Source organism: Mustela erminea, chromosome 5, assembly GCF_009829155.1.
Source record: "Mustela erminea isolate mMusErm1 chromosome 5, mMusErm1.Pri, whole genome shotgun sequence".
NCBI classification, from domain to species: domain Eukaryota; kingdom Metazoa; phylum Chordata; class Mammalia; order Carnivora; family Mustelidae; genus Mustela; species Mustela erminea.
The window spans coordinates 32,806,268-32,829,258 of record NC_045618.1 but is presented as its reverse complement, the minus strand read 5'-3'; the positions used below and the strand labels follow the sequence as shown (position 1 = coordinate 32,829,258).

General features: G+C 44.9%; 1 protein-coding gene across 2 annotated transcripts in view; it reads right to left on the bottom strand.

Moving 5' to 3' along the window:
* Positions 1-5,292: 5,292 nt before the first annotated feature.
* Positions 5,293-22,991, bottom strand: part of ADPGK (ADP dependent glucokinase) — a 42,474-nt gene continuing 24,775 nt past the window's right edge. Inside the window, exons 4-7 of one of the 2 annotated variants that reach the window (XM_032342530.1) lie at positions 14,720-14,840; positions 10,088-10,284; positions 9,444-9,542; positions 5,293-6,864 (exon numbers count right to left, since the gene is read on the bottom strand). In XM_032342530.1, coding sequence (XP_032198421.1) covers positions 6,310-6,864; positions 9,444-9,542; positions 10,088-10,284; positions 14,720-14,840 — 972 coding nt within the window. In that variant the 3' untranslated portion in view covers positions 5,293-6,309. The remainder of the gene's footprint in view (positions 6,865-9,443; positions 9,543-10,087; positions 10,285-14,719; positions 14,841-22,991) is intronic. The other variant, XM_032342531.1, reaches the window with a different exon arrangement.

Below are 22,991 nucleotides of genomic sequence, written 5' to 3'. Positions count from 1 at the left end.
CAATGTTCACAGCAGCAATAGCCACAATAGTCAAACTGTGGAAAGAGCAGAGATGCCCTTCGACAGATGAATGGATAAAGAAGATGTGGTCCGTATATACAATGCAGTATTACTCGAGGATGAATACCCAACTTTTGTATCGACATGGATGGAACTGGAGGTGACTATGCTGAGTGAAATAAGTCAAGCCAAGAAAGACAATTACCATATGGTTTCACTCATATGTGGAACATAAGGAATAGCATGGAGGACCACAGGGAAGGGAGGGAAAATTGCAAAGAAATCAGAGGGGGAGACAAACCATGAGAGACTCTCGACTCTGGGAACCAAACTGAAGGTTACTGAAGGGAGGGGTTGGGGGGATGGCGTAACCGGGTGATGGGTATTACGGTGGGCATGCGTGGTGACGAGCACTGGGTGTTAACACGCAACTAATGAATCGTTGAACACTTAACGTCAAAAGCTAATGATGTACTGTATGCTGGCTAACCGAATATAGTAAGAAAAAGAAATTATTAACAAGACACGTAGAAAAACCCTAAGTATTTAGACACTAAACATACTTGCAGTAACTCATAAGTCAAGAAAGAAACCAAAAGAGAAAATATTTTGAATAATGAAAACAAATCACAATTTGTAGGACTCAGCTAAAAGCAGTGCTTACAGGAAACTTACGGCTATAAATTCTTCTATTAGAAAATAAGAAAGGCAGAAAACCAGTGATAGAGATTCCTACCTTAAACTAGAAAAAGAGCAAAATAAACCCTAAATAACTACAGAGCAGACAAATTATTAAAGATCTAAAAAGCTAGAAGTTCTATGGAAAAAAAAAATCCCCAGCTAAACTGATGAAGGAAAAAGGAGATGACAAATCAGGATATAAAGATAACAGGAATGAAGGGAATAGCATTATAGATCCTACAGAAATAAGAAAGATCAAGGAACATTATGAACCATTTATAATCTGAAGCAAATCCTTGGCCCAGATGATTTAAGCTGGCAAATTTTATTAAATTCAACTTCACAAAAATTTTTAGAAAATAGGAACAAAAGCTTCCCAACTTGTTTGTATGAGGCCAGCATAATCCTGATACCAAAACCGGATAAAGACATTACCGAATAAGGAAACAATACCCATTATTCTGCATGACCATGGATACAAAAATTCTTAATATATTAGCAAATTAATATTAGCACATAGAATCTAGCAGAATACAAAAAGGTTACTACATACATCATGACTGAGTTGGGGTTATCCCAGAATAATTTTAAATTTAGTTAACTCTTGGTTTACTGTTTGAAAATCAAAGTACTTTCATATGTTAACAAAATAAATGAGAAAGTCCTATGATTTCGGTGGAATACAGAAAGAGCATTTTTTTTTTTAAATATTTTATTTATTTGACAGAGATCACAAGTAGGCAGAGAGGCAGGCAGAGAGAGAGGAGGAAGCAGGCTCCTTGCTGAGCAGAGAGCCCGATGCGGGGCTTGATCCCAGGACCCTGAGATCATGACCTGAGCCAAAAGCAGAGGCTTAACCCACTGAGCCACCCAGGTGCCCCAGAAAGAGCAATTTTTAAAAAGCCGTCATAAGAACACGGTTAATCAGGCATAGGAAGGAACATCAACAAAAGGCGTCTATGGAAAAGGGTGCAGTGAGTATCACATTTAGTAGTAAAACACTCACCACCCTGCCGCTAAGATCAGGACCAAGGCAAGGTTGTCTACTTGTAAGTTTTGTTCAACGTTATACTAGAAGTTCTAGTCAGTGCTACAAAGGCAAGAAATAAAAAGGTATAGACAGAAAACTTCACATAGGACATGGTCGCTTATGTAGGAAAACCCAAGGAATCCTAAAAATAAGTAAATAACAAGGGATAACTGGATCTGACAAAAATCCATGATACTGTTACATACCACCAAGGGAGAGTTTGAAAATGAAATTCAAAAAAATCCATTTATAAAACTCAAGAACTACTGATATGAAATACTTAGGAATGAACTTAAAACATGCAGCCCCTGTACCCTGAAAACTACAAAGCGTTGCTGTGAAAAAGACCAAAAGGGAAAGCTAGGCCATGTTGACATGCTAGAAAACTAACTCTTGTTGAGGTAAAAATTCTTTCCAAATAGATCGGATTCCTATCACAAGCTCAACAACATTTGGGGTAGAAAGTGCCAAGGTGGTTCTAAAATGTGAGGAAGGGGGGTGCCTGGGTGGCTCAGTCGTTAAGTGTCTGCCTTTGGCTCAGATCATGGTTCTGGGATCCTGGGATCGAGCCCCGCATTGGGCTCCCTGCTGAGCGGAGAGCCTGCTTCTCCCTCTCCCATTCCCCGGCTTGTGTTCCCTCTCTTGCTGTGTCTCTGTCAAATAAATAAATAAAATCTTAAAAGAAGGAGCACCTGGGTGGCTCAGTGGGTTAGGCCTCTGCCTTCGGCTCGGGTCATAATCCAGGGGTCCTGGGATTGAACCCCACATCCGGCTCTCCGCTCACTGGGGAGCCTGCTTCCTCCTCTCTGCCTGCCTCTCTGCCTACTTGTGATCTCTGTCAAATAAATAAAAATATTTTTTAAAAAAATCTTAAAAGTGTCAGGAAGATACAAAGGACTTGGTGCATCCAAGGTGATCTTGAACAAGGCTGAAGGACTTAACACTCACTACCTCACTTCAGGGCTTGACCAGAATAGCAATTATGTGATACTGGCAACAGGACAGACAAATAGATCCGTAAATAGACCCACACTTATCCAGTCATTGTTGATAAAGGCCTGAAAGCAATGCAGTGGGGGAAGGAAAGTCAGAGCCAGACCAACCAGATAGCTGTGTAGAAAACAGTGAATCTGATCCCAATCTAACACCATCCACAAAAAGTCACTCAAAATGGATTATAGACTGAAGTGTAAAACCTAAAACTGCAAAGCTCCAGGAAGAAAAGAATGAGACTATAAGCATGACAGGAAGAGTTCAATGCTTCAGACCAGTGAGCCAGAAAAAAAATGAGTATTTGTCTACAGACTGGGAACATATAAAGAACTCCTACAACTCAGTAATAAAACTAACCATCCAAACAACAATGTATACAAAACCACCCAGGGGCACCTGGGTGGCTCAGTGGGTTAAAACCTCTGCCTTCGGCTCGGGTCATGATCCCAGGGTCCTGGGATCAAGCCCCACATCGGGCTCTCTGCTCAGCAGGGAGCCTGCTTCCTCCTCTCTCTCTGCCTGCCTCTCTGCCTACTTGTGATCTCTGTCTGTCAAATAAATAAATAAATAAATAAATAAACCCCAAAAAACAAAAAAACCACCCAGCTGGGGGGGGAAAAAGGAGTAGGCAAATTTGGACACTTCACAAAGATACATGAATGGCCAATAATCATGTAAAAAACACTATTCGCCATCAGGAAGATGCAAAATTAGATTACAGTGAAATACCATTATTTACTTTCAAGATGGTTTACAATTAAACATGGGCACATCCGAATCCTGGTGCCAACGAGAAGCCTCCGGAACTGTCACACATCATTGGTGGGAGTAAAACGGTTCAGTCACTTTGGAGGGACGGGAACATTCTGTACCTGGATAGGCTTTTGGGTTAGACAGGTGTACACGTTTGTCAAAACCACCAAATGATACACTTGACATCTGTGTAGCTCCACTGTATGAAAATTTTTACCTACGACAAGACTCCAGAGTCATTGTGCTAGCTTTTCAAGGTTTTAAAATAGTAGTAAAGAGACAGAAAATTGCCAGTTCAGTTTGGGAATTGTAACTGGTAATTATTAAGCTTTGAAATACGTGCTGTGTACTGTACTATCTTGCACAGCACTCTCCTTTACACGTACACTAAGAACCCCGAGGGGCGACCACGCACCCACTTCATCGATGAGCAAAGTGAGGCTCAGGAGGATCATACGCCGTCATACGATACTGCCGTCTCGACACCTTGCACAGAATGTGAGTTTCCTCCGATGAGCTCCCCTTCCCACTAGCCAGAATAAAAATGCAAACTCAGTCTGCATGATGGTGACGACTGATCTGGGGCCAAACTGTCCTCTCAACAGTTTGGCGTGGCTGGTGCTTTCCCTAGAGCATTAAGCCTTCTCAAGCAAGTATGAGTGTTAATAGCATCTTAGGGAGGCTCATTTCTCACCAGGCCCCCTTTTCTAGTCCAGTCGATTTTCCAACCTCCGACCAAGTCCCACGCGGAAAGCTCTGTACCATACAGCTCCGGGCGCAGGGTGGAGGCCCGAGGCCGCACCTGCCGCTTATCCTGGCAGCTCACTTCCGCAAAGCCTCTCCCAAGTGCTGGAGTCCGAGCTTCCTGCTGAGGCTTAGCTGCCTTCTAGAAAAGGTGGGACGTCTGGAGGGGCCCTGTGCGCATTCCTGACTCCGTGCAGCTCATTCAGGCACAAGTAAAGCTTCTCAAGACGGAAGGAATACTTGCCCTATACGCACAATGCATTGGGATACTTTGTGTTAACCACCAAAATGACTATAAAAACACTGCTCTAAGGTACGTGCTGATTACATGTTCCTGACATCCCCATGCAAACTGGGGGACCATATATACGAAGGCAGAGGGGAGCAGACAGCTCGGAGCCGGACTAAGAAAAAGGCCCGTGGGAAACACCTCAGTACTCTCACAGCTGTCTTCGGTTTACGTAACAGAAGTGAGGAGTTATTCCAGCTCTTCTTGGAAAAACAGAAAGCTCTTCCCACTTCAGCCTTTCTAATACAAATAGGCTAGGAGCTTAGTGTTTAATTATTTTTAATGGAGCCTGGAGGCAGAGACTGATGGGGTAGCAGCCAGAAATTCCCTTAATAAGCAACTTGCTTTGAATTTCAAGCTCTAGGTTTAAATTCTCTTTGAAGGAGTGAGCAAGCCTTTCCTTCTTACCCACAGCGGGCGGGGGAGGCCATACACGAAGAACCTGAGGTAGTTTTGAGGTTCCAGAAGCTGCTAAGAGCCAGGTATGAACTGATTACCCCTGACCCAAGTCAGCCAGCCAGCAGCTGCCGCATTCACACCGCTCTTTGAACTGAGAAGGCTCACCGCACTCTTCCAAACGGCTGTTCCACGGTGGCTTGGCTACTCTGTCTTGGTACTACTGTCTTCTGTCACCTTAAACCAACAGACGACAGATCTATAGCTCAGGCTCAGCGGTGGGGAAAAGATAAACACCTCAGGAGCAGAGTAACATACAGCTCACGTCCTAGTCAAGATCAGAAGTGATTATACTTTTCCGGCACCAGAGTGGGGCTGGGAGAGAGAGACTCAATCACAAGCAGACTTAGGATTCCTGAAATGTAAATCGTTTTTAATATATTTAAAAGCACATGGAAGTCTCCTTGACTTATAAAAAAATAAATACATAACATGACAGATTTATTCATGATTCTGGGGCTCGGATGAGGTAAAACTTTTTAATGGATGTGGCGTGTCAATGTAACACAGACATGATCTGTTACACACGCAGAAGCATATTCCAGTTGTAAAAGCAAATTCCTTCAACGATCAGAACGAACAAAGATCAGTCTTCCACTGTGGAAAGTGTATCCAGAGCTGGGGGCTGAGACTGGGCCCAGGCACGGTGGGCTCTGGACCAGCCTACAACCCCAGGGGAGGGCAGAAGGCAGAGGCTGGCAGTCCCCAAGGCCACCCCACAGGCGAGCCAGGATTCTGAGCAAAGGCAGAAAATGAAGGCCTTCCTCAAAGGCGGCACGGAGCCTCAGCTGCAACTATGAAGCCACAGGGACGACTGTTCTGTCCTGACTTGGGGCTCTGTCTGCACTTTGAGAGCAGAAGACTACGAAGGTGTGCTCATTAAACATTTTCGTTGTAACACTGAATGGAAATCGTGATCCTGCCCATGAGCACGGAGTGGGGAGAGAACACGAGACCCTCGTGCTGGGCTCCACAGGGGCCGGGAGCCCAGGAGAGCCTGGGCCCCTGGGGAAGTGCTTTCTTCAGCGGACACGCTCTCCAGAATGGAGTCTGGCCTGAAATAATTGACAACGCTGCACAAAATGGGGACATGGCAATCAAGTTTTACCCCTGTAACACACAACATAAAAAACTCCCCAAATCCAGTCTCGTTAGTAGATAGCTAAATTCTGATTAAAACCTGAAATGTTTCTGTGTAATCGTCAACAGGCTGGAATGTATCTGATACAGTTGAATCTGTTGTTTCTTTGGCTATCTATCCTTCAATTAGATCTAGAAACTGTTTGGACACCCCTCCATCCTATGTTTCCTGTAATTTAAACTGGGTAGCTCTCCTTCGGAAAAATTACCCACAGCCACCTTCCTAGGAGTGCGGGCGGACTTCTGAGTAGAAGAGGCCTTCGGCGGAAATGGCATCTCCAAGGCCCACTGTTCGAATGGGATCTTTACACACCAGCACTGGTGTGAAGTGGAAGGATACGCCCTCCCTGTGCCACTTGGCTACTGGCTCGTTGGGGTTTATTACGATCCTCGAGCCCGCCTCCGAATGGGAGGTCATGAACTCACGGGGTGCCCGCAGGGACACTCGACTGGCATCGATGGTGTCTGTCGCACAGGCCTGTGTCCCAGCCACGCGAGCGCCCGCGGCCACAGCCGCCAGCTGATTGGCCCAGTGTCCATCAACAGTCGCCAGGATGTGGTAGACTAGCGTGTGGAAATGGATCCTGGTGAGGTCCGAGGCTCTGCTTTTACTCCTCCCGTGTTCCTTCAAGATCCAAAAGAGGATGTCACTGACCATGCCCACGTCGGGGATGCCATTCCATGAAGACAGAGAGGAGTGAGGGCCAGATGCCGCCTGGCTGAGGAACAGCAGCTCCTGTTCGTTCAGGCCAAGAGAAGTCACCGCAGGAAAGACCTGCTAACAGAAACATAACGGAGGTCTCTTTCTGATGGACACCTCACTCCCAAGAGACCCGAGGACACAGTGAGTGACTATAAGTCAGGGAAGGCAGGCAGAACGATGTTCTTCCTTCCCATGAGACTCCCTGCCCCAAAAGTGATGGTCACAGGTACTGCTTTGGCCATGACACCTCTAACCGTACCTTCATTATCCCTTGGGATAAATCCAGAAAGTGGCAGTGATACTGCTGTGGACTCGGTCTTCTGTTACATTCACTCAAAGGGCAGAGAGGCACCTACTTCCTATTTCTGTCCATGGTGCCTCGCTTGAGACTTTGCACGCACAGCAGACCCTTGCCTACCGGTGGGACATATTCCCAACGCCGGCAGGCACCGGGCCAGTGGAGCAGAGAAGGCTCTGGCAGCACACAGGCTCAGGTGGTTCCGTGTACACGCCAAGAAGCAGGGAGAAAGGTCTCCTGTTAGAGCTAAGATTTTAAGCAGGGATGGGTTAGGTAAGGCTGTATTTAGTGCTGATGGTGCGCATGGGGTACTGCATAGGAGCCGCTGAACCGGTTTTAGTCTTAAGGGGAGCTGCTACGACCTCCTGCTCTCTGACCTGGTGCTCCTCTCCTTGGAGCCAGAGCACTGCACACATGGGGAAGGGAAGGGGTATGTGTGGGTGCATGTGGCTTTGCTAACGTAAGAGCTCTTCCACTTAGGGCATGTACTGTGCCAGGCCCTGAGCGGGTGGCTTTTGCTCATTCAATTCTTACCATAACCCTCCCAGAGCAGGAGGAATCACCTCCATTTACCAGCTATGGGGACCAAGGCTCAGAAAGGTTAAATAGATACACAGAAAATGAAGTAAACACGGCTTTTTTAAAAAGTGGAAAGGTAACCTTAAAGGGGAAATGCAAATTAAAACCCCTACTGAGAGAGACCAAGTGCAAACCCTGACATAAATGGCAGAGTGTGGGCGATGACCTTGTGTGTGAGTGAGGGGCAGACGCTCACGGCAGCGACACTGGGGGTGACACTGCCTGCGGCAGGGGAGGCGGTGGCTGTGCGTGGTGGCTATTTGGGAACTCACCACATGCTACAAACTTGAAACTACCCTAAAAGGTAAAGTCTATTAAAACAACCAAAAACTATTCTCAAATATTTTTCACCTGTCAGACTGGTCAAAGAATGCGTGTTTCTAATCACATCCTGGTGCCAAAGATACGAGGAAATGAGCACTTGTAAAGGGTTCCAGTGGAGGTGAATGGGGAAAGCTCTCGCGGAGGGCATCCTGGCAGCATTAAACTTACAAAGGCCTTCTCGGCTGCCCCTGGCAGTTGTACTCCTGCGAATTCATCGGACACATATACCTGCTCAGGGGAAATGAAAGTCACGTACGAAGTTCTCTGCTGCACCACCGCCTGGGATAGCTAAGGTGAGAAACCAAGACGCCCACCAAGACGGTGCAGGGTGAATAACCCAGGGAACCCCATACTCCCTTTCATCACCTGGTTGTGAAATGTCAGGATGTTCCCCAGTGATGACGAAGAAAAGCCCTCCAAATCCAATCAGTGAAAAAAAGCCAAGTGCAGAACAGTCTATATTCTGAACACTGTGCTACCTTTTGGGGTAAAAAGGAACCAAACATTAAGGCTACATTCCCATGTTTGCTTCTATCTGTACAGAGACACTGGAGGCATAAGGATGAAACCAAGAAGATTACTAACAGTGCGTACAGGTGGTGGGAGACTTCATTGTGTATCTTAGTATTATTGGGGTTTGAACCATATGAATAACCTTTTAACCCCTTAAAAAGGTTAAATAATAAAAAAATAAACGGTTACATAACTGGTTGAAGTTCAGAAAGCTAGAGAATGGCAAAGCTGGAGCTCTAACCCCAGCTTCTGAAGCCTGTGTCCAGATGCACCGTACTCCTGGGTCTGATCGCGCCTGCCTTCCAGAGGCAGGAGGCGAACGCCTTAGTGCCTGGTGGTGAGGAAGTGAAGCTCCCCTGAAGTTGCTCTCCTCTGAGCTTCTGGAACTTCAACTGAAAGCAGCTGAGCTGGGCTTTGTTTTCTCCTTTGGGTTCTACTACAAAAACCGTTCACTCCAACTTCTCCATTCCAGGAGAAACAGGACCCACAGATCCACTGGTGGTGCTGCTACATTTCTTTTTTTTTTTTTTTTTTTTTTTAAGAATGTTACTTATTTATTTGACAGAGAGAGATCACAAGTAGGCAGAGAGGCAGGAAGAGAGAGAGGAGGAAGCAGGCCCCTGCTGAGCAGAGAGCCCGATGCGGGACTTGATCCCAGGACCCTGAGATCATGACCCCAGCCGAAGGCAGTGGCTTAACCCACTGAGCCACCCAGGCACTCTGCTGCCACATTTCTAACCTAGTAGGGGATCCTGGTCCACAACGGCTCTGGCTCCTCCTCTGGATCTCTGTGGAGCCAGGTCTGAGTGACAGAACATCCCTACCTCAGGGATCCGGCCCCTGAGCCCCAAGAGCTGGCCCACTGGACAAGGGCACTTCTCTGCGAGGCCCCTCGAGGGTGAGGGCCAAGGAAGGCCGCACACGCTGCCCCTGTGCTTACCTGATGCACGATGCTCCTCATGAGCTCCTTGTTGGTCATACTGGCCAGCTCGAGGTGGATGGGAATACCAGTAGGGATGTCAGAAATGGAGCTAACGACCTGCCAAGAGAAGAGCACAGTGGTGCCATCAGAAGCAGAACTCACCAAGAGGGAAGAAAGGGTCACAGCCTTTTTTGCATCACGATGAAAGCCTAAGCCCCCGGGGGTCACACAGCCTCCAGACGAGGGATGCTCTTGCTGACAGGGAGGAGCCAGGGTCACAAACTCCTGGCACCAAGAACCGCCCCTGTGCACTAAGGGAGCAGCCTATTCCCGGGGCCTACCCTGAGGAACCGCAACACAGCTGATGTGAGATGACACACAGGACACAGAGGACGCAGACCACACACACCGTGGCTGGAGCCACACTCAGTGTAGTGCAGGGCACAGAGGCTCAGGCAAGAGGAGGTTCTGCCCTGTCCTACTTGAGCTGCCGCTGCGGCCAAAGGAGCACTGGGAGGCACCTCCCCGTGGTGGTGGCCGTGAATCATCCTCGGGGGCCAGGACCGACACCCAGGCAGCTCGAGCTGCAGAGGTCTAGAGCAGCGGGAACCTGAGGAAAAACGCTAGCCGAGATTTGGGAAATTCTGTGACAGTGCTATTACCTCCAAGAGCCTCTTCCTCTGGAGCTCCTTGCTTTGTCCCTCCATCATGTGCAATCCAGAGAGGACCACCAGGTCTGGCTGAAACTCCTCCAGGCTAGACACAAACACCTCCAGCATATTCATGGCCCCGTTGGAGAGGTCGTGGGAGAAGATGAATCGGTTGGCATGGGGAGCTTTTAACCGGCCCCACTCCTCCCCTAGAGAAGCCCAGTCAACACAATGGGAAGAAAAGGAAGAGGCTTTTAAGTCTCCTAGCTGAGGGGGCTGGAGGGGGCCTCCCTGGAGCCCTGGCCCTAGGCAGGCTGGCTTCCGGCCGACTGGAGCCTAGCTATGATGGCCTACCCATGATGGCGCTGCAGCCAAGAGGACCTGCTCAGTTAAGAAACCAATGAACAGGACCGGACCCCAACCCAACCCAACAGAACAACAAACACAGCGTGGGTGTGCTACGCCTTTTTCAGGGGGCTGCCAGTTAGTCCCAGGGAAGTTCTACTGCCCACTGAGCTCTCACACAGGATGCCTGGGTCCCTTCCCCACTACAGAGCGGCAGCACAACCTCCAGATACCAGCACCCAGTGCGCACCGTGCACATGGGACACACGACCTTTCTCAAAGCACTTCCCACCTCACAGCTGGGCCCCACGGAGCCTGGAATTCCACAAGTCAAGCTGACCGCAGCCCCTCCTCCCCGCTGCCCGCTGATGGTTTCCCGGCACTTGATCCAGAAGGTAGCGTCTGGCTGCTCTAGCCTCCTCTGATCAAGCTGCTTTGGAATAATGCCTGCTCAAGACCAAGTTCAAGTGCTACCTCCTACCTAAGTGACTGCTGACCGCTCCAACCCGAGGTGCACTTTCACTGCTTTGAACATCCATAGAGGCTTCCCTTCATATGGTCTGGGGAATATCATTTTGCTTTGAACTACCTCTTCTACAGTTCTGAATGAGTACTCAAACTTAGACCATTACTTAACTTCCCTCACATCTGTGCCCCCATCTCCCCACACAGAATGCCAGCTCCTTGAAAGGAACACTGTATGTCTCGGGTTCTCCAAGCCCTTGTCCCAGGCCCACTCAGCATCTGCTCAATGGATCCAAACCAAGGGAAGCTAGAGCCACTTGGTGGGTGGGTCTTCTGGTGGGGGGAGCAGTTTGGGATCTGTGCCCACCACAGGAATGGCTCTCCCCACAGGCCCCGCATCAGAGTCAGAATCTCCTGGGGAGCTGAGTTTTAAATGTGCAGGTGGCGAGGCCCACCGCCAGAGATCCTGATGTGCACGTACGTGGAGAACTACCCTGAAGACCCCACAGTGGCCAAGCATTTGAGAGGTGTGCGCTATGGCGGGTATCCTAAAGCAAGGCAAGTGACAGAGGCCTTCCCCGGGTTCACTTGGAGAAGCCTCACCACCCATTCTTCTGCCAAGACTCGGTAGCAAATCTTGAAACTCAGTCAGTGCAAGGGCCACCTAGACTCTGCACCTACTTCAGGCAATTCCCAAATGACCCCCCTGACCCCCAGCCAGCATGGGGGCTTTTCCTGAGACTGAGGGGCAAGACTTAGGAGCTGGGTTTCTAGAGCTTTCCCTCCAAGTAAAGAATTCATCTCATTTACAAAATTAGAGTTCATACACTGAAAGCTCGTTTTTCACTGGTTTCTATCACATTTACTGGACACTCCTTCAGAAAGTTTTTCCTTAAGGCAGACAAACTGCAGCAAAGGGTTTCCTCACACTGCAGGCTGATGTGCTGTTATCAGCAAACAGCTTCCTCCTTCCTACAACGGGCCTCTCTGCACAGAAGCCTTGCCTCTCCAAGGGGAGTGTGCATGCATGTGCAGGCCTTACTCTGGAGCAAGGGTCAAGGCTGGCAGGGCCCAGCTTCCCTTTACTGTGAGTTCAGCTTTACTGATTCCATTCCTCTGAAAAACATTTTATATGTGGATCATTCATATAAAAATCTTTGAAAACAGAAAAGGACATTTCCTACTTACAACCCCCAACACAATGGTTATGCCGGTTAAAATGCCACAGTCCTTTAATTCCTGGTCCACGCCTTATCATTTGTCCACAGAAATCATCCAATAATGGTCCACACAGCTGAGTGCAACACTCTGAACCCATTTTATCTCCAAACACCCAAAGCAAGGGCGGCCTCCCCTGCGAAGCCTCTCCTAATTTCATGGCCTCACCCCTATGAAATTAGGTCACAGGACCTAATTTCACATTCCTAAACGTGAAATTAGAAATTTCACATTTCCTAACTCTGCCAACCCCACCAGACACAGCTGCTTCCTCCCCTGGGCCACTGCTGGTGCCTCTTAAGGACGGGGCACATGCTTTTGTCATCCTCTGCTCAAGAGCTCATGCCCCGCAGTGAGCTGAGCACCGGGCCCACGCCTTCCGTCACCAGCTCATCCTGCCTCACACTGTCCCTGCACGCAGCGTGTGAACGAATGAATGGGCAAAGGAACAAGTGAACGAGAGGAAAGACTGAGGACTTCGATGGCCTGTGACAACAAAGAATATGGGTATGACTCCAAATTCAACATCTCCCCCAAAGATGAGGCTCTGCACAAGGGGAGAAATCCACATCAGAGTCCTCCCGAGTGCAGGACCTGGGACTGTCCCCTCTGGAGTGAGCTGCTGGGAAGCACTGCTTAATTCACCCAGGAGAGCCTCATGGCACTTGAAGTAAATGAATTTCCTCAGGGAAAAAGTGAGAGAAGCACAATAAATAGGCCTCTGCAGGCAAAGATGAGAAGGGAAGTGGAGAGCTGCCCCCTGACTGTTCCCACAGGACACAGGACTGACAGAGCGGCCTGAGAGGCGAACCGACTAGAATGCAGACAGGACGAGTCTGGAACCTCAAAGCCCCCTTGTTCTCACAGAGCTCGAAATGTGTTTCTCTGAGCGATCCCTTCTCTCAATTTACTGTCCTGCCCTTTGGCCACTACGTGTGACTCAGTACGTCCCCAGCCCAAAGCCTGAAAACAAGCTTCTCTGGGCAAGTCTGGCTGGGGAAAAGGAGGAAATGATTGGTGACAAATCCTCTTTTTATTCATCTAAATTCGAGAGAAGCTGGGGATGGATTTCTGTGAAGACAAATGATCTGAGGGCTTCTGCCACCAGACTAGGTTCCCTCCAGGGGTCAGTGAAAATGTAATTTCAAATAAAATTTAATGGGAGGCCCTGCTTTGTACTAACAAAATAAGGCACAGAAAAGAAAAACTAAAGTGTGGGGTTTATAAATCCAAGGATGGAGACGGTCTCCTTTCAAGATTAGCTGTGCTGTCTGCTTACCTCCACACGAGGCACAGCTGTCAAATCCAACAGCAAAATCTGGTTGAGGAGAGCAGTCTCTCCACCCTGCAGTCACCAGGGAAGATGACAGAAACCAGGAACCAGGAAGGTTCCCGGATCAGGAGGGGAGCACCAGCAGGGTACAAGAGAGAGGAATCTGGAACTGGCAGCAGCAGCACTTCCAAGGCACATCTTTAGCTCTTCCAGACCCTTCCTGTCAACAGTCGGGTTCATGCCTTTCACTGAAGGAGCGCACAGTACCTCTGGACCCTTGCCACAGTCTTAGCAGTAAGAGCTATCATTCTGAGTTTCTGAGAAACTCCAAACTTGCACACAAGGAAATGTGAACTGCCTACTGCAACGGTCTGTCCATAATGTTCAGACCTAGCCCTTCCCAACTCCCTGATCCAATAAACAACCCAAAGAGAACCAGAGACAAACAATTCTTTTTATGCACATGGAAAACATAATTTTCCAGGAGCACTCTATTTCCTGTCTCACATGAATTACTCTAGCAGGTAAGCTTCTCTTAATCAGCTTGGAAGCAGCTCACTGAAGCCTATTAAAAAAGTGCTTTAAGGGACCAATTAGTCTGTTTAGATGCTTGAGTCTTTGAGTTAATCATGTGTTGAGTCAGACATTCAAGAGTCTGAGTTCTAAGCAGAGGAAAGAGACAACAGCAAATACACAGAATTGAAGAGTTAAAATGTGTTCAGGTATTTAGGATTCTCTAAGAATCAGAACTGTAGTCTCTGTGACAAAAAATTTCTGGGAGTGCGCTGGGTGGGCTGGATTTGGACTCAGGAGTGCCGGAACATTATATAATGGAAAATAATGTAAGTGTTGCTAAATACAAACACTTCACTACCACATCCCAGGGAAAATAAAATCCTTCAAAGGAAGTTTGCCAGAGGCCTGGAATCAATCCCAAACGGCTTGGAACAGTTGGCCAGAAAAGCCCAGGGCAGAATCCAGCATAGCGCTGAACAGATGTTACTTGCCCTTCTCTTTCCTTAGTAATAAAGAAAAACTTCCTATATGTGTGTTTAACACATTCTCACTTTTATTCAAGATGCTGGTTTTCCTAGAGCTGAACTTCTCTTGGGTTCAGATCAGTTTTGTCTGTAGATCTGGGAATTTTCTTCAATGTTACGCTACTCTCTATTCTGAGACAATGGCCAGTTTCAGCTCAGCAGAACCAAGAGGTCAGGGAACTCGTAAGGCAAGAAAGGGTCCTGTCAACTTACAAAGATCAATTTCTAGCACAGTCACACCCCAATCTGACAACACACAATCCTCTGTCCAGTCTCACACCATTACGTACTCATTTCTCTTACCTGCTTGATATTCTAAAATAAGGTGGAACTCATCCACTTCCTGCAATGACTCTGGTGGAACAAATACATTATCATCAAGAAGTTCATGCAGCTTTGGACCAACTGGACCGCAAAGAAGAACCTGGAGACAAGACACAGGAAATCTATCAGGAGATCTGTCCCTGTTCCCACTGAATCTATACAGTGACCAAAAAGGTACATTCAGGACGCTCCTATTCATTTCAACCATAAACTGGAATCCAAATCTTATTTTAAATGCTTTGGTTTGGAGGTATGTAGTAGTCCTATTACTATCACATATATCCCTATGGAGGGAATGGCCACCAGAAATGAGGGGCTGACAAGAGACCTGACTCATACCTGTTAGACAGATACCTCCGTAGCTGTGGAATCTCATACACTCTGCAAGGGACTGAATATTTTTGTCCTCCCCAAAGTCCTATATTGAAGCCTAACTGCTGATGTGACAGTATTTGGAGACAGGGCTTTCAGGAGGCAACTAAGGTCCAATGAGGTCATTCAGATGGGATCCTAATCCAAGAGGATTGGTGGCCTCATAAGAAAAGGAAAAGTGAGAGCTAGGTCTCTCTCTTTCCATCTTACCCACTGAAGAAAGGCCATGTGAGGACACACCAGAAGGTGGCTGCAAGCCAGGAAAGAAGCCCTCACCAGAAACTGGACCCTGCTGGAATCTTGATCTTGGACTTTCCGGCCTCAGAATTGTGACAAAATAAATTTCTGTTGTTGAAGCCACCCAGCCGATGGCATTTTGTTATTACGGCTAAGACACTCCACTCCCCCTTTCTTTTCTTTACTCACTCATCCTATGTAAGCAAACAGAGATGGCAAGTTGCTCAGAGCTGCCTGATGAGGACAATTCTGTTTGAGTCTTACAGTTTAGAAAAGAGCCTCAGGATCACAATATGGCCCCCAATCCCAGGACCTAATTTGTGGGATCAGGCCCCTAGTATACTTGGCTGTTATGTGAACAGGATAGCTTTCCAGAGATGGGAATTAAAGAGCACCTCAATTCAGCAAGTTGGGGGAGGGAGAGGTGCTCCGAAACTTTTCCTAAACCTTTTCAACTCCAACCTGGGCCTCTCCCTGGCTATTCCTTCTAGAAGTCATTTCGCATCTACGATGTTCTTCACAAGCTGCTGCTCCTGCCACACCTCTGGACCCCACTCACAGCCAGGCCAACCTGCTCATAACCACCAAACAATGAGGCTTGGACAGGGATGTAAAGGAAAATTCCCAGAGATGATCAACACGATTTCAGATTTAATGTGCCCCACCCAGAGAGAGGTTTCAAAAGGCATTTTACTTGATAATTAACTGCTTGCTTGTATAGTTGCCACTTTACTTCTTTTGTCTAATTCCTGGTCAGAACTTTAGCCTTCAAGATGAGAGAACACAGGCCAAATTTTCCCTCCTTTCCCAAAACAACAACAAAAACAGACAAAATATATGAAACAAAGGTTTTTACAACATTTGGATACAACAACAAAGGACAGTGATTCCTAACAGGAAAAAAACGAACTGAGTAAGACCTACAAATGCCGCATGAAATTACCTTAAAGGAGTTTCCAGATAGACAAAATCTGAAAAGAGTTCATCATCAGTGGACTTGCACTATAAGAAATGTTAAAGGAAATCCTTCAGGCAGAAGTCAAATGATACCAGATAAAATAAGAAATAAACATCTAAACAATGGAATGAGGAGCACCAGAAATGGTAACTCTGGATAAGTACCTAAGATCTTTTTCTTACTATTGAAATCTCTTTAAAAGATAATCAACTGTTCAAAGAGCAGTATTAACAACACAGGATGAGGTTTATATGACAACAACACTATAAAGACCAGAGAAAAGAAATGGAAGCACTTGTTTATTATAAAGTCCTCAGATTATACATGAAGTATGACATCACTGACCATAGACTGTGATGGCTAAAAACGTACACTATAAATCTTAAAGCAACCATTAAAATAACGAAGAATTATAGCTAATAAGCCAGAAGATAATACGAAAGTGTAGAAAATAATTCAAAAGAGTGCAGAAAAAGAAGGAAAAGGGAAGATAAAGAGGTGGGACAAACAGAAAACAAAGAGCAAGATGTCAGACTTAAACCCAACCTAATTTATTAACAAACACATTAAGTGTAAATGGCTTAAACAGCCCAATTAAAGGAGATTGTCAAAGTGGATTAAAACGCAAGCCCCAAATATATGATGCCTACAAGAAATATTTATTTATTAATTATGAAATCTAAGTCACCTTTTTATTTACTTTGCAACAGACTAGTATGTTGTTTTTATTTGGACACATTACTACTGCCCTCTCATTTTGTTTTTAATTGATGTATATAGTTGACACAAAATGTTACATTAGTTTCAAATGTATAATATAGTGATGCAACCAATCTATATGTTATGCTATGCTCACCACAGGTGTAGCTACCACCTGTCACCAACACTATAACAATACCATTGTTACATAACAACACCAATCAATTGTTATATAACAATACCAACACTATAACAATACCATTGACTAGAATTCCCTATGCTGTACCTTTCATCTCCATAGCTTTTTCATTCCATAACTGGAGGCCTATACCTCCCACTACCCTTCATCCATTTTGCTCATCCTCCCACTGCCCAAGAAATACACTTAAATGTACAGACACCAAGAGGTTAAAACACAAAAATGGAAAAAGTTAAGTCACACTAACGCTAATCAAAAGAAAGTTACAAAGGCAATTTTAATCAAAACAGATTTCAGAGCAAATACTTTGAAATGATTTTCCTTATCCCTGGCAACGACAGAGAGGTCAATTCATAAAGAAGATACAGCAATCAGAAATAGTTAGATATACACTTAATGACAGGGCTTAAAAATACATGAAGCACAGAGTTATAGAACTGTAAGGGAAATAGATGAGAATGTTAACTACAGATGAGAATGTTAATACTTGCTTCTCAATAGACACAAAATCAGTAAGAATATAGACCTAACAATACTACCAACCGACCTGGCCTGACATTTCTATCCATTCAACAATATTATATACTTCTCTTCCTCCTCTACCCCCCACCCCCATTCTCCCTGGCACACATGTTCTCTATCAAATAAACAAAATCTTTTAAAAAAAAAAAAGGAACTTTACTAAGATATACCACATTCTAAGTCATAGAAAAAGTCTCAGTAAATTTAACAGATCAAGAGAAGTATACTCTCCGGCCACAATGTAATTAAAATAGAAATCATTAGCAGAGGGTGCCTGGGAGGCTCAGACGATTAAGCATCTGCCTTTGGCTCAGGTCATGATCATGGGGTTTTGGGATAGAGTCCCTCATCGGGCTCTCTGCTCTGCAGGCAGTCTGCTTTCCTCTGCCTCTCCTCCCACTCATTCTCTCAATCTCTTTCAAATAAATAAATACAAATCTTTTTTAAAATAAAAAGAAAGAAATCATTAGTAGAAAGGTATCTGGAAGTATTTAGCTATCCCCAAGTACTTAGAAAGGAGATCACACACTTATAAGCAGTTCAAGAAATCAGAGGGTTATTAGAAACTACTTTGAATTCAATGAAAACTACAATTATCAAAATCTGTGGGATGCAGCTAAAGAAGTAGTTAAGGGGAAATTTATAGCACTAAACATCTATATCAGAAAATAGTCTCAAATCAGACCTCAGCTTCTACCTTAAACTAGAAAAAGAGCAAGTTAAACATGAACAAGACTAATGAAACACAAAAGAGAGAAACAATAGAGAAAAATCAATGAAACCTAATATTAATTATTTATTGCAAAGATCAGTAAAATTGATAAAACTCTAAGCAAACTGATAGAGAAAAAAAAAAAAAAGATCACAAGGGGAAACTGCAGAAAGATCCTGAACTTGTCTCCTCCCACAGACACAATGAGCCTGCAACAATACACAGAGCAACTCTCTCTGAGAACTGAAGATTAGCAAAACAACTCTTCCACATTAAAGACATAAAGAAAAAGACATACTGAGAAGGGCAGAAGGGACAGAGACACATTTTGGCTGGGATCCCAACCCCTGGTGTCCTGACCCACAAGTGGGAGGCAGAGCACAGGTGTGGAGGTCCTCCCCGAGGAGTGAGGGGTTCAAACCCTACACTGGACACCCCCTGTTCTAGGATCTGCACTAGAAGGAGGAGCCTTTATAATGCTGGGCTCTGAAAATCAGAGGGGCTTAACTCTACAGGAACAACAGGGTTACAGTAGACTAATACTTTGCTACTGAAGGGTGTACACAGAATCTCACTCATGCAAAGACCCAGGGCAGGGCAGCAGTTTGAAAAGCACCTGGGCCATGGAAGAGATCTGACTAATTTTAGGATGTGTGCTGGAGGGGAAGGGATCTAGAGGAAATTTCTCTGTGAATAGAAGCATTAGCACGTACCATTTTTTGTCCTCCTTCAGCCTAGCTGGCCTGACATTAGGAACAAAAGTTCTAGCACTTTCTATCTACTTCACTACCACTGCTCACCCTGTTCCTGCCATCCCCCTGCAGACCTGCCCACCCTGGCAGGTACCCCCTCCAAAGTGGCTCTTGCCCCACCACACCTGATGGGCAACCTCATCTGGGATCTGCCCCTCTCTAAAGCCACTCCTGCCCCGGGAAGGGGAGGCCAGCCCCAACCACCAGTGCCCCTGCACCAGCCACAGCCTCTGAGCTAGCCAGGCAAACCCCAACCACCAGCGTGCCTACAGAACTTGCAGCCCAGCACAAGAGATGGTACGTGCAGCCCACACAAGCAACACTCTGGAGTGACTCTGCTGGACTAGCAGTGACTGCACTTCTGGGCCCCAAAGGATACCTTCTACACAAGGCTACCACCTTCAAGACCAGAAGATGTGAATGAACTACAAAATACATAGGAACAAACAGAGAGACAGACAAAATGAGACAGAGAAATATGTTCAGAAGAAAGACCTCAGAAAAAAGAACTAAATAAAACAAAAAAGGAATCGAACTGATAGAGTTCAATGTAATTAATGGTTATAGAGACATTCGCTGAACTTGGGAGTGGATGAACTCAGTGTAACTTTAACAAAGAGACAGAAAATATAAAAAGAACTAATCAGAGCTGAGCAGTAACTGCAATGAAAAATACACCAGAGGAAATCAACAGCAGATTGGAGACTGCAGAGAATGGATCAGTGCTCTGGAAGGCAGATAGTAGAAACCACCCAAACTGAACAGCAAAAATAAAGAAAAAAAAATGAGGACAGATTAAGGGACCTCTGGGACAATATCAAGGGACATAACATCAGCATTATAGGGGTCTCAGAAGAAGCTGAAAACTTCTCTTCTCCAACCTGGGGGAGGAAACAGCCAGCCAGGTCCAGAAAGCACAGACAGCCCCAAGCAAGATGAAGCCAAGGAGTCCTCCAAGACACATAATAATTAAAATGTCAAAAATTAAAGAGAAAACCTTAAAAGCAACAGGAGAAAGGTAACTGGTTGGTTACAGGAAGACCTATAAGACTACTGGCTGATTTTTGAGCAGAAACTATGCAGGCCAGAAAGGAGTCCTATGACATATTCAAAGAGCTGAAAGGAAACCACCTACGACCAAAGATACTAAGGATACGGTACCCTGGAGAACTATTACTAGGATACCCTGCAGAACTGTCATTCAGAATTGAAGGAGCGATATTTCCCAGACAAACATAAGTTAAAAGGTGTTCACTACCACTAAACTAATCTTATAAGAAATGTTGATTTTTTAAAGCAGAAATGAAGAGGCCAAAACTAGAAGAAAATTATGAAAGGAAAAAATCTCACTGGTAAAGGAGGGAGACAAACCATAAGAGACTGTTAATCTCAGGAAACAAACTAAGGGTTGCTCAGGGGTTGGGGGGATAGGGAGAAGGTGGTTGGGTTATGGACATTGGGGAGGGTATGTGCTATGGTGACTGCTGTGAACTGTGTAAGCCTGATGGTTCACAGACCTGTACCCCTGGGGCAAATAATACATTATATGTTAATAAGAAAATATTTTTAAAAAGTTAAAAAAAGCAAACATATAGTGAGGGTAGCAGATTAGTCACTTACAAAGTTAGTGTGAAGGTTAGAAGACAATAAGAGTAAAATCAGGGGCTCCTGGGTGGCTCAGTGGGTTAAAGCCTCTGCCTTCAGCTCAGGTAATGATCCCTTGGTCCTGGGATTGAGCCCCACATTGGGTTCTCTGCTCAGCAAGAAGCCTGCTTCCCCACCCCACCCCCGCCTGTCTCTCTGCCTACTTGTGATCTCTCTGTCAAAGAAATAAAATCTTAAAAAAATAGAGAGAGTAAAATCAACTAAATCTATATTAAGTAGTTAAGAGACACACAGAATTTTTTAAAAATGTAAAATATGATTCCAAATACATAAAACATGGGGTGGGGGAGGGAGTAAAATGTAGTGCTTTTAAAATGTGCCCAACCATCAACTTAAAATAGAATGCTATATATATGGGATGTTGTATACGAACTTGACGGTAACCACAAAACAAAAACCTACAAGAGATACACACACACACAAAAATAATCCAAGTGCAACACTAAAGAAAGCCATCAAGTCACAAGGGAAGAGAGCAAAAGAATAGAGAGTAACTACAAAAAGAACCAGAAAACAAGAACAAAATGGAAATAAGTACATACCTATCAATAATTACTTCAAATGTAAATGCACTAAATGCTCCAATCAAAAGACACAGGGTGCATGGATGAAACACCAGAACCATCAACACACTGCCTACAAGAGACCTACTTCAGACCTAAAGATAAATACAAACTGAAAGTGAAGGGAAGAAGAAAGATTTCCATGCAAGGGAAACAAAAAAGCTGGAGTAGCAATACTAAATGAGACAAAACAGATTTTTAAACAAAGACTATTATAAGACAAAGGGCATTACATGATGGATAAAGGGGCCAATCTCACAAGAGGATGGAACAGTTATAAGTATCTATGCATCCAACACAGGAAACCTATATATGTAGATATATAAAGCAAATATTAATAGACATAAAGGGAGAAATTGATAGTAATACCATAACAGCAGGGGATTTTAACACCCCATTTACATCAACAGATAGACCATCTAGACCAAAAGTCAATAAGGAAAGTGGGTTTGAATGACAAATTAGACCAGGGGGACTTAACAGATATACACAGAACATTCCACCTAAAAATAGCAGAATACACATTCTTTTCAAGTGCACATGGAACATTCTTCAGGCTAATTAATGTTAGGACACAAAGCAAGTCTCAATATATTTAAGATCAAAATCCTATCAAGCATCTTTTTAGACTATAATGGTATGGTAACTGGAAATCCATTCCAAGAAAAAAAGTGGAAAAAAACTATGTAGAAGCCAAACAACATACTACTAAACAACCAATGGGTCAACAAAGAAATCAGTGGAAATAAAAAAAAAAATACCTTGAGACGAATGAAAATGGAAACACAGTATTTTAAAAATCTTTGGGGCACAGCAAAAGCAGTTCTAGGAAGGAAGTTTATAGCAATACAGCCTACATCAAAAAATAAGAAAAACTCAAACAATTTTTTGTTAAAGATTTTATTTATTTATTTGACAGAGAGAGAGGGAACACAAGCAGGGGGAGTGGGAGAGGGAGAAGCAGACTCCCCAGTGAGCTGTGTGTCTGATGCAGGGCTCGATCCCAGTACCCTGAGATCATGACCTGAGGTGAAGGCAGATGCTTAATGACTGAGCCACCCACTCGACCCTCAAATAAACAATTTAACCTTGACCAAAAGAAACTAGAAAAAGGGTAACAATAAAAACCCAAAGCAGAAGGAAGGAAATGATACCAAAGAGTAGAGTAGAAATAAATGAAATAGAGACTGAAAGAACAGAAAAGATCGATGAAACTAAGGGTTAGTTCTCTGAAAACACAAAAGTGATAAACTTTTAGCCAGAGTCATCAAGAAAAAAAAAAGAGGGGACTGCTGACAAACTAGAAGAAATGGACAAATTCCTAGAAACCATCTTCTAAGAGTGCAATAGGAAGAAAGAGCCTGAACAGACCAATTATTAGTAATGAAATTAAATCAGTAATCAAAAAACTTTCAACAAACAAAAGTCCAGGATCAGATGAAATCACGGGTGAATTCTAACAAACATTTAAAAAATAGTTACAACCTCTTTCTCAAACTATTAAAAAATGACAGAGAGAAAGGAACATGTCCAAATTAATTCTATCAGGCCAACACTACCCTGAAAACAAAA